Raw genomic sequence first — 12,496 nt, forward strand, 5'->3', positions numbered from 1 at the left:
ACTACTTGGAAGACAATGTCTTGTAATTGTTGCTTAGATATTAAAGTTTGAGGAATATTTTGTACAGAAGATTTCCCTTTGTCTTTCTTTATAAAGGTAGTTCTCCATAATAATAATGTTAAATTTAAAGTGCTCGAGTAATACACAAAATCCAAATATCACAAAAAGAGAAACGTTGGTAACAAAAATCAGGAGATCAACCAAAACAGTGCCTGATTTTAGTCACCTTTGGAAAAATGCAGATGGGTGCAGCTAAGCCTTCTAAGCAGTCATTTGCCTGTGAGTCTGTAACACAGCAGATCTCTGGTTTAAGGACAAAAGATGACTTCCCATCTTTAAATCAGCTCGAACATATTAACGAGATCAGACTGAAAGAAAATTCTCTGAGAGCTGTGTGGAATGCTTAGCAAGTGAGGAGATTACCAATAGGTGTGAAAGTTGTTTTCCAGCCTGGAAATGCACCTGTATGACTGCTGCCATAAGCAGTGTCTTCCTTTCTCTACTGAAGTTAGGTAGGACATCTGAGAGATTAGATCTGGGAAAATGTAATGACATTCCTGACATGCTTCATACATGGCAAAGCATCTACAGAGCTCTCCATGGAGGTATTCATCACTTCAGTCAAGAATATATAAGGAGAAATTTTACCTGTGAATGCCCTCTGCACCTTAGAGGGTCCCTGCACAGATAAGGGTCTTCAGGTATTTGTTACTCAAAAAGAAAATGTGAGAAGGAGACCAGTGTAAAAGTGTTGCAAACTTCTTTGAAACCTCATCATAAAGCTCCACTGAGTACATGCAAATCTTGAGTCCACTTAAAAAATTGTGGGATACATTTATACATAAGCTGGTTTGGCAAATCTCGCCTATAATTAAATAGTCTTGATCCATAAAAGCTTTTTCTTAAAAAAAAATGAGGAAAAAAATTATATTGAAGTAATTTTTCTGTGTAGTGCTACTCTTGAAAACATCTTCCTGTTTGGTGAAGATGAGCTAAGATCTTTTTTACCCTAACAGCAAACATGAAATCATCTTCACAATATCATCCCTTAGTAATTCCATATTCTTTTGAACTGGTATTTTAGACAAGATGTTCTCTAATGCTGCCCTGCCTCTAGCAGTAATTTATTTGATGCTACAGAGAGATTGCTCCTGAAAAGGCCATTAATAGAAAAATATGTTTATAATGTGGATGTTCTTGTTCAGATGAGCTTATGTCTTGTGAAGCCTGAGAGCAAACATTGACCTTATTTTTGCAGTGTTTCTATTAGACAACTTGCACATCCAGTTGCTTTGTGTGATGATTCAGTGACACCATAATTCTAAGACTTAATGGCATTTCTTATATTTAACTGCAGAAGGGCTTAGCACATAAGTAAATACAGCATTACTTGCACCTTCTGTAGTGTTCCTCAGCAGGAGTTTCCAGCTTCTTCATCTCTTGTGCCCTGTTCATGCAGGCTGCATTTTTTGACTGTGGTAAACGTTTCAACCTAGTCCAGGTCAGCAGATACGAGACCTTCCACCCCAATCAAAGATGTGCCTTTACATGACACTTTATAGGAGGATGCATTCTCAGTGCTAGGACAGCTGGATGACTCATACTCTGTCAATGCCATGTATTTGTGATAATTTGTCATTAGGAGGCATTTCAGCAATTTGTAGCTCTTTTAAAGCAACTTGAAAGGAGAGTCACAGGTCTTCCTCAAAGGGCGTAGAATAGTAGATTAAAGAGATCAAGAGAACAATTTAGTACACTCATGTTAAGATAAACATTCCAGAAGAGAAGAGCAGCATTTTGCAGCACAGCCATGCAAGCAGCAGTTAAATTTTAGCCAATATTCGGTTTCAGTAGGGAGATTTAAACACAAAGTGTAATATAGTCCCATTAAATGTTAGCTGCTATTTAGTAGGCTGGAGTCATGCTGGGCTAACAGGGTTGGGAGCTTTCTGCCTCTCTCTGCTCAGCTGATTTGTTTGGAGTTTGATCTAATTCCTCTGAAAAAACAGCAAGCATTACTGAGTGAAATAACCACATTATTCATGTGGAGCTTCACTGTAGCTAAAACACTAAACATTGCACTACTTAGGATTTTAACTCATTTTTCTTAAATAGAAAGCTTTAAGCCTCAAGAAGACCCTGGAGTGATTTGATTGAAACTGTATGAAAGTGCTTTCTTTGTCTTTTTCATTTGCATTTCCTCCATTCTCCATATCAAAAAGTTCTTGATTACGGTGATTATACATGGAAATTTCTTTTCCTTGCATAAAACTGCACCAATCACTTTGTGGAATAAGCACAAATAAAAGATTTGAAAGAGAGGTATGGGATTTAACCACACTAGTCTCATGGGATTTGTGTGGCTAAACATGCTGGTCATGCACTTGCATGTACTGTGGCACAGAATTTGAGAATGCTTTGTGTAAAGCCTGTCAGATAAGATGGTGTCTTTTAAAGGATGGATAAGAAGATATATGGAAAAAGGAAATGATATATGAAAGGGAAGCCCCCTACTCAGATCTGCTTTTGTGGCTTGAAAGTTTCTCTTTTTTTTTCTTGGCTCTCCGTCTGATCTTATAAAAGCAGTTCTCTGTCTCTGAAAATGTTGCCCCTCTTCATAGCATTTTAGGGGGAACCTCAACTACAGAAATCATGTTGTTAACTGTGGTGCAAATCCTGAAATCAACTCCATCATCCTTCCTTTCTTGCTGCTGTTGACACAGGAAAATCAGCCTGTGTCAACAGCAGCAAATCAGCTTCTGTGTGTTTGCTTTAAGAAGCTTCTTGTCCTTTGCAGGGTCACATCTAATACAAAATTGGCTTTTGGCAGCACAAGGGTTTAAACTACATCTCTCTTGGGATAGTGATGACTTTGTGTGTGTAGTCTAGAGAACAGGCCTGAATCCTGGCAACTGTGATTTTAGATGTAACTCAGGTGTTTCTTGAGTGTTTAAAGCCCTCAGACCTCTGAGGGTTGTGCAGCCCTTCAGAGGGACCTCAGTAGGCTGGAGAGATGGGCAGAGAGGAACCTTCTGAAATTGAGCAAGGGCAAATGCAGTGTCCTGCACCTTGGGGAGGAACAAGCCCATGGCCCAGCACAGGCTGGGGACTGACCTGCTGGAAGGCAGCTCTGCAGAGAAGGACCTGGGGGTCCTGGTGGACACAAGGTGTCCATGGGCCAGCAGTGTGTCCTTGTGGCTGGGAAGGTCAATGGAGTCGTGGGGTGTTAGGAGGAGCAGTGCCAGCAGGTCAGGGAGGTGATCCTGCCCCTCTGCTCAGCCCTGGTGAGGCACATCTGCAGTGTTTGTCCAGTTCTGGGCTCCTCAGGACGGTGAGCTCCTACAGCAGTTCCAGCAAAGAACTACGAAGCTAGTCAAGGGTCTGGAGAATCTCTCTTAGGAGGAAAGAATCAGGGAACTGGGCCTGTTCAGCCTTGAGAAGAATCAGCTTGGAGGAGATCTCGGCCATGTTTATAAATATCTGAGGGGAGGGTGCCAGAGGATGGAACCAGGCTCTGCTCAGTGGTGCAGAGCAATGGAACACGAGGAAATGGGCAGAAATCAATGCACAGGAAGTTCCAGTTGGATATGAGGAAGAACTTTACTGTTCTGAGCACTGCAACAGACTCAGGCTGTGGGGTCTCCCTCGCTGGAGATATTCAAGAACCGTCTGGACACAATCCCCTGCCATGTGCTCAGGGATGGCCTTGCCTGATAGGGAGGTGGGACCAGATGCTCCATGGGGTCCCTTCCAACCTGATCCATCCTGTGATTTGGTGATTCTGCCAAGTTGTTTCCTTTATTCTTGTCTTGTAAATTGCGGCCCATAATTGTTTTGTTGCAGTTCAGGACAGTGAACTGGAACTTCAAGTAATCCCTTACTAGTCTGCTAGGGAATTAAGTCCTAGCCAAGTAAAAATACTATCTCAGAAGGGTCTTAAAGACCAGTTCAGCTGAGGGAACATCTCCCATTCTGCCCCAGTGGAAAGTCTGTATTCTCCTCTTTCATCTTTGGGTTTGCTGGTGTGAGAATTTTTTTTCTTCTAGAGGTATACAAAATTATACTAAGTAGTTACTTTTAATGGAGTTTTTTAAAAGACTCTGAAAAATGCTACATTAAGAAGATACAAATTAGTATTTCACATTTATCTTTGAGCTCTAGTGTTTAGTTACCTACATGGTACATCAATCAGTCTCTTTGATGGGTGAATATCCAGCTGACTACCATTAGGGCCTCAGAGAAGGTTGCAATATTGAAAACTGCTAAAACCAGAAGGTACGTAACTCTCCTGTTTTGTGTTTTTTTGTTTTTAATTCTTCTGTTAGGTGCAAACAGAAAGAAAAATGATTCACAAGGGACTTCAGGAAACTCCTGTGAGCAGACCTCTTACAAAGCAAAGCCCAGCAGAAGCTTTAATCCTCCTGGTGTGAGAGGGAACCCTGGAATGGAGCTCCCTGTAAACAGGATAATCGATGTGGATGGGGTCAAACTGGAGGACTCTGGCACACGCTCCTGTGATGATTCTGAAGGCAACCTCAGCTTTGAAGGTTACATCTCTGAACTGAGATCTTGCCAAGGGAGGATGAGGACTGGAGTTTACAGGACATCAGATCTTCCATCTCTGATAGCTGTCAAGAGCGAGAAGAATAAGGCCACTGAGAATCAGTATAAAGCTACTTTTGTTTAAATCTCTGCTTTTAATTAAATTTTCTGGTACTTTGCTTGGCATCAGCAGCAATGGAGATATGTCTTAGAGACTTGTTTCTGCAAGATATAAGTGGTTTTCAATATCCACTTGCCTTCAAAGAGCCTGCTAGAGACCATCACTTCTGATACGAGTTGGAAGTCCTAGAATGAAAAAGTAGTATTCCAATGAAAATACCGAGCTATTTGGTTTTGCTTTTTTCCATTTCTGTATTATTTTCCCTGAGATGATTCCATTGAACAGTGCAATTAAAATTATGTTTTTGACCTCTACTCTTCTTGTCTTTATTACAGACAAACTTTTTATTTATGATAATTTCAGTTTAATCTTCTAATGGTTTTCCCTTGTCTTCAGGCTTCTCTGTTTTAGTAGATTTTTGAAGTGTAAGTAAAATTAGTTACCGGTCTGAAAAAGATTAGGAATATTTTCTTAATATTTTCCTGTTTCATACCATTTGGGAAGAGGTCCAAGTGGAATTCAGTCTTGTCTAATGCATTGCCTAGATATATGCAATAAGACCATAGTTATACAAGCAGCAAGAAGGAAAAAACCCAACAACAACAACAAACCAACAAAAAAACAAAACCAAACAAATTAACAAACACACCACCACCCAACAACAACAAAAAAACAAACCGAAATTGTGAATTTCTTGTGCTGGGAATAGCAGCTGCTTTTGTAGCCAGCACTGGTGATGTTTCCATACCAGAGATAAATATCTAATTACACAGTGGTGTGCAGCTCATTGGGTCCCTCCTCATCATTGCTTTCAGTGCCTTTTCACTTTGGGGAAAGGTCATTTGGTTATTGATCCTTTGATAAGGGTTCAGTGCCTCTCATACTTGTTGTTCACTTTATTTTATATTTTATATTCATTTTATCAGTTAATTTTCTAGCTTTAGGTGGAGTTTTACAAAGGAAAAGATATTTAAGACTGCTGAACATGTTGGTTTTGCCACCTGCTCCTTTTCCTCCATAACCATTTCTTCAGGAGAAGTTATAAGCCTGGACATGCAAAAGGGTACACGAAGAACTGAGAGTGTTGGAAATCTGCTCATCACATTGAGTGGATATAGAGAGTTCTGGGGGTTCACTGCTTTGAAATTATTGTGAGATTTAAAAAGTCATCTCCTGGACTGCAGATCCACACAGGCAGGAGGTGCAAAGCATCAAGGTAAATATTGATTAATTCCTCTTTCTCTAAAGCATACCAAGAATCATGAATTTTCTGAATTGCTGAGAGTACTGGATGCTGTAATTCAGTTTCTTAAACTCAAAGGTCATACAGATCATACAAAAGTATGATTTTGTGATCATAAACTAAGATTCCAAAAGCTTAATCTTAATGCTTAAGTGTTACATCAAATTCTCCAGTGAGATTAAGGGATACCCATTGGCTTTCATACTTTATTATTTTCCTACTGGTAGTTGATTTTGCTTTTCATATTGTGGAAAAATCCTTGTTGATATTAGACTCAACTCAGTGTGGGCCTGAATGAAGGTATATGCTGTGAAAATAGCTGTGCTTTTTAAAACTTTCAAGCTTTAAACTAATTTTAGAGTCATGATAAAATCGTGGTGGTGTAATGATTACTAGAGATTTGGGAAACGCAGCTGGCAGAACACAGCCCAGTGATCTGAAAAGACTTAAATATTTATGTACTTTTAAAGAGTTTCTTTTTTTGTTTTGTTGTTGTTTTTTTTTTGTGTGTGTGTTTTGATTTTATTTGGTAGTATTTTGCTAATACTTGCCCTTGTATTGAGCATATATTTTTTTTCAGAGATAAATGGATAAATGGCCATAATTTTTTCCCATCTTCTGGAAAATTAATAGGTTTATTCTAATCAAAATTAAAATTACAGCAGTCAAACTCAAGAGAGGACTTTTTGACCTGGGATACACTTTGATGTTTTTGTATCTTATCTGACAGATAAAAACTTGAAATTCAAATGCAATCATTACAGCCTTTTATTAACCTCTGATCAATATTTTAGATGAAACAAGGTTGCTTATCTTAAATTGTGTAAGGGCACTCAACTGACTGGGAGAGAGCAATACAGAATTCTTCATCTGGAAAAAGAGACAGCTGAGGGGAGATGCAAGAACAGCTCAAAAGCCTTGGGTACCATGGAGGGGGGACTGACATTCACACTCCTTTCTAATGCAAGGGTTAGGGGCCAACAGATGAAGCTAAGAGAAGCCAGGTGTAAGTCAAAGAGCTTCTCCTCCACCCTCTTCTGTTTTCTGTCCTCAAGCTGCTGTGCTCAGAAAAACAAGCAAATGGAAGTGCTGTTCATAAAATCTGGGTGCAACAAAATGGATTTGACTGTATCAAGGATTCAAAGGGAATTTGACAACATGGGAGTCAAGCTGTTTGCAGGAAAATGAAGTATGTGAAAGAATGGAGTTTTCTTTAACCTAGAGAAAACTCTTGGCATAATGCCTGGAAATCCTGTAAACAAAGGGACATGGGAAAATCTGTTTCTCCCCATGCCACATTGTCATGCCAGTTAATGGGAGATTGTTTAAAAGAGTAACTTCTTAGCTAGAACTAATAAAAATTAATTCCTTAGAAATTAATAATATTAGCTTTCCTTTCAATGTCTGGCAGAATATAAAAGCTAAACCAGCTGGAATCAGGAGTTAATAAAAAGGAATGTGGGCAGCCTGTCTCTGGCTGATGGCTTCCAATATTTTACTAGGGATGTGGTCTAGTTTTAATTACTGTGTAATTTCAACATTATAATATGATTTTAAGTTGCCTCCTCATACTGTGATTTACACTGCTAATCAAACCTACTTATAGTTAAAAATCAGCCTAATCAAAGCTCTGCTTCATAACTTGATCCTTTATCTTGCCAGTTGTTCCTAAAGATAATTGAATTCTAGATGGCTTTATTTTTCTTTTATTTTTCCCAGTTTTTCCATATGGAAACTCCACTTGTGCAGAGTTAGTCTTTTGTCTTCATAATCCTGTGATTATAAATAAAATGAGTCTTTCCATCCTTTTAGGTGGAAGGGGAGATCTACTGACCTGTGTCAGTACTAAAACCTGAAACTGTAACAACCAGTGGTATAAAAAAACTCCAATCCCAACACTCAGAAAATCCTGCAGCATTCCAAATTTTATTTAATATAGCAGTTATCTTATATTTCACTTGTTGTCATGGTATCTGATTTTCAATTGTAGTGGTTTCAGCCTCATTGGTTCCACAAGTCACAGTTTTATTGTGGTTTAATTTTAAAGGCTTTGTGAAGAATAGAAAATATACATACAAGCAAACTTGCAATGAGACTTCCCCCATAGGATTACTGTAGTTTTGTGCCTTGTCAACAAGTTTGTGATATAACACACAAGCAAAATGAATCACTGCAGAGTTTAGCTCTGAGGGACTGTGTGACAAAGAACTAAGGGGTTATGGAGACACGTAAACAGGCTTTGCAGAGAGACTGCAAGAGCTTTACTGCTTTGTGGGAAGGAGCCAATACCTGGCTCTGTTGCCCTTTCTCATGCCCCTAGAAATCTTCTGGGGGTTATTTAATGTCCTTCAAAGATGTTGTGTCCTTCTGGCACTGCTTCTCTGCCTGCAAGTTTTGGTTTCTTTATGCCTTTGCTGTAGCCTGAATTACATTATTACTGCTTCTCTTCTGACGCTGAGATTTAATGTTCTTAGCAGAAAACTTCCAGAAGATGTGGCTCAGCCGGCCATCTCCTTGTCTCATTGTAGCAGAGATAACCAGGACTCATGAGCATAGTTTTATTTTTTTGGAAGGAGCTTGATTTTTGCCACAAAACTGAAATCCTTGCCAGTAGCTGTGTCTCAGCAGTGGCGCTGCTGCTCACCCCAGTCCTCTCCAACACATATTCGACAGCAAATACTGTTATTTAAAATGATCTCTCCTGAGGTACTTGGTAGCTGGGAGACAGGGAGAATGTGTGTGGTAGTATGATGCAAACACCTGGAGGCATCTTTTCACAATTTCTCAAAGATTTTGAAAAGTTTCCAAAGGCTCAGTTAGACAGCAGCAGGTCCTTATTGAGGGGTGTGGGAAGCCAAAACAGGTCTGAGGCACCTCCCAGTTCCCAGCCACAACTCAGTGACTTGGGTTTAGAAATGACCCTGTTTTCTGCATGAACAGGCAGATTTCCAAGCTTTGTGGGTTTGTAGCAAACCTGTGTGACAACAGAGTTGCTCTGTGGATAGTGTGGGTGTTTACCCTGCAGCAAAACAAGTGGCACATCCAAGTGGCTCTCTCAGTGCTCTTGGAATAGCATCCCAAATTCAGCATGGTGAGGTGATGAAGAGCTGTGAGATTAGTGGCCCGTAATCCAATGCCATTTAAAATACAGGAAAAGTTTTCATTGATCTTACTGAAATATTTCCTTTCTCTGGACTAACTGTGATGTTAGCCAGTTACTCTTGATTTTTTCCAGAAAAAAACACCCCTGTTGAGAAGTGCTGGATGATCACATGTCTGCAAATCTTGCCTGCATTACTCAAAATATTAGCAAATCCAAGATGTCGCCCATGAACCAGCATGCTTTCTGAATTATTTGTGTGAAAGATATGAAAATTGTTTATATTTTTTGTCCCAACTGATAAATCTGTTGTGCAGCTTAAAATGCTGCTGTACAGAATTTGGTTTGTATCCTTATTTGTGGTTTTGTCTTTAAATATCTATATGATCCATTTCTAGTATGAAACCACACATTGGTTTTCTTTCTCATCCCTTGTCTCCCCAAAGTATTAAGAAATCATGTACTGCACAATAATGTTTATAGAATCTTAAGTGTGTCAAACTCATTAAAATGTTAATTGTGTATCTAGTAAGTAAATAATTTATATCACTAGAGCTGATAATGTTTAATTGAAATTTACTTTCAATGTAGGGAAAAGATGGGAAAAATATTTTTTCAGTTATTCTGGGACCTGCTGCCATTTAGACATTGCAGTTTAAATGGAAGCGTGAGACAACATAGAACTCACATGCATTTTATTAGATTCTGCAAGGATATCTTCTTAAACCTAGCCTACATAAAGAAATTCCATTAATAGAGGATCGTTAAGAATTCTTGCCAAATATTTATATACCTTAAAAATAGCTCATCCTCTGGAATTTAATAATAGTAGGGTATGGTTTTAGCCTTTAATTATTTCCTTTTGCTCTATTCTAGCAACACAAAGGGATTGCAAGCCTGAATAGCCGAATGTTTCCAGGTACAGTGTAATCCTCCTCTGGCTTCTCCTCTGCACAGTATTGGTGTGTTGTCTAGCTCTGTGTGGTGGTCTGAGGGGACCAGTGTGCCAGAACTGCTCTGCCCTTGCTGCTAGCACTACTAAAATATACAGATACTCTGTCTATCAGGGAGATAGAGAGAAAGAGAGAGAGAGAGAGAGAGAGAGAAAGTGAAAGAGAGAAAAGAAAAGAAAAGAAAAGAAAAGAAAAGAAAAGAAAAGAAAAGAAAAGAAAAGAAAAGAAAAGAAAAGAAAAGAAAAGAAAAGAAAAGAAAAGAAAAGAAAAGAAAAGAAAAGAAAAGAAAAAAAAAGAAAAAAAAAGAAAAAAAAGGAGGGAGAGAGGGAGGGAGACTAGAGGCATTCAATGCCTGTGTAAACTAAGCTGTATCAGTGACACAATGGTGCTTCAGTCCTTCAGTAGTTCTTCTCCACATGACTTCCTCTCATCCACATCCCTCTCTGTGCTTGGAACAATCTGTGCCAGAGCAAGAGGAATACAAGAATATGTACCAGTAGTGGTGTAAGAGAAATATGTACCAGTAGTGGAAAATGATGACTGATGGGAGTGGGATGAAACCTGTCTTCCAAGTCCATGTATTGCTGTCTGTGATAATATCTTCCCAGTTTCCAGTGATAAATGTGTATCCCACCCCTGCAGGTACACAGAGCTGCAAAGCCACTGGAGCATTTCCATAGATGCCTGTAGCCTGCAACAAGTGTCAGCATGGGTGCTGTAAGGGTGTTCACCCCCCTCCCTGGAGAAGGTCCTGGAGTCCAAGTTTGGGAAGTGTATTTGTAAATACCTTGTGTCTGCCTTGCCAGGGAGCACCAACCTGTTCCTCATTTGCATTCTTTGCCTGCAAAGATCTGCTCACAATCTCAAAATAGTCTAGAATTCAGTTATTGTGCAGATTCGCACCTCGATTCCAGAGCACATTCATAAACAAATGAAAGACCAGCTAGAAGTTGATCTGAATAAAACTAATCCCTCTTGGAGTGGCACATTCTTAGGATAGGGCACAAAAATGAAATTAATGCTTCTCCCCATTCCTGAAAGAGATAGCTGGACTATTTCTTAATGATTTGAGTCTTTTCTAGAAAGATGAAACCATGTGATAAGGAGAAATTTAATTACTGTTACTTTAATTACTATTCTCCCTCATTTATAGACTTGCACATGCATCCTTTTCAGTAACTATTTGCCATTATTTACCAGTATACCAACAGCATGAGCTCCCTCACCACCTATGTAACCACCTATGTAACCTCAACCTCTTCCATGATTTAAAAATTTCCAGAGCCAGTGCTCTGGCCAGGATGAAGCAATGCCTGGCTGAGATCAGCCCTCTGTATGCAGAGCAGTTAGCTGAAACTTGTTTGCAAGCAGGAGATAATCCGTGGTGGTGGGAGCATATCTCTGATCTTGCCCTTGCTCATTGACTAAAGTTTGTGTGTTAGAAAATCCAGAGCAACACATGCTGCAACTTCATTCCCTGGAGAGATTGTGAAGGGAGACAGATGTTCCTCTCCTGTGGGAAGGTGTTGGATGGTGAGTCTTTGCTGGTCTTGCACCGCCTCCATCTCTTGGAAAAAGCTGATTCTCCCATTGCATCTTGCCTGTTTGTTTTATGCTCTTGTGAGAAAAGACTGATGCAGATGTATGAGATTCTGCTGCCATTCATTGCAATGACATTAACTTGTACCATTAAAACACCCACTCTGTGATATCATAAGATATAAGGTAAGAGGTAATTTTGCTCACTAAACACTCTGTAGTCAACAGGATTCAGCCTCCTGTTTGCAAAAGAAGGTCCAGTTTAGTTCAAAGTACACTTAGCAGAGCTGATATGAAAGACATGATTTCTCTTTTAGGAGAACCCATTTGGGATCTTGCCTAACTTTAGGTGTCCAAAGCTACCTTTGTATCCGAAACAGGGATGTAACTTCATGTATTTGTTAGGGATGTAATTAATACTGTCTGTGGATATAAAGAATTGTTTGTTTAATACCTTCCATGTATATAAGAATGATTTGTTTCATCCTTGAGCTGAAACACACTTTTGTACAGGTGACTCATACCTTAAATTAAACACTTCTATATTTTTGAGGTCTCCACTGCCTAATCTGTGAGCCTTGATACCTACCTCAGATGTAAATACATATGCAATCTATGTAGCTAGGTGGGGTGACTCTCATCTGCCAGTTCCTCCTGATCTGTGAACAATGTAAGTCAATGACAGCTCAGATTGTTTCAGCAGCAATTACACAGAGCAGCAATTACATTTCTGCAGCAATTACAAGGAGTGGCACTGGAAGTACAAGAAAATGAGGGAGAAAAAAGAGAGAGAAGGAAATACAGCAGGAATATTGACCATGTTGTGAAATCTTTAGCCTAAGCCTGTTCTTGAGGATGTGAGTTGTACACAGTCACTTCTGAAGTCAGGATTTGTGCAGTGGGAAGAGGGCTGCTCACCAGAAGGGAACCCAGGTTCTTCCTGGGGTGCATCTCTGCCTGCCTTACCTTTTGGAGTGCAGGAAAAATGGCCCTTGAGT

The 12,496-nt window shown here is 39.5% G+C and overlaps 1 protein-coding gene across 5 annotated transcripts in view; it reads left to right on the forward strand.

Annotated features, from left to right (window-relative positions):
- Positions 1-4,977, forward strand: part of RGS12 (regulator of G protein signaling 12) — an 85,291-nt gene extending 80,314 nt beyond the window's left edge. For all 5 annotated transcript variants that reach the window (XM_086889508.1, XM_086889510.1, XM_086889509.1 and 2 more), the window contains one exon: positions 4,326-4,977. In XM_086889508.1, coding sequence (XP_086745634.1) covers positions 4,326-4,687 — 362 coding nt within the window. In that variant the 3' untranslated portion in view covers positions 4,688-4,977. The remainder of the gene's footprint in view (positions 1-4,325) is intronic.
- Positions 4,978-12,496: the final 7,519 nt, after the last annotated feature.

Source organism: Cyanistes caeruleus, chromosome 5 (assembly GCF_971803275.1).
Source record: "Cyanistes caeruleus chromosome 5, bCyaCae1.hap1.1, whole genome shotgun sequence".
Lineage (NCBI taxonomy): Eukaryota > Metazoa > Chordata > Aves > Passeriformes > Paridae > Cyanistes > Cyanistes caeruleus.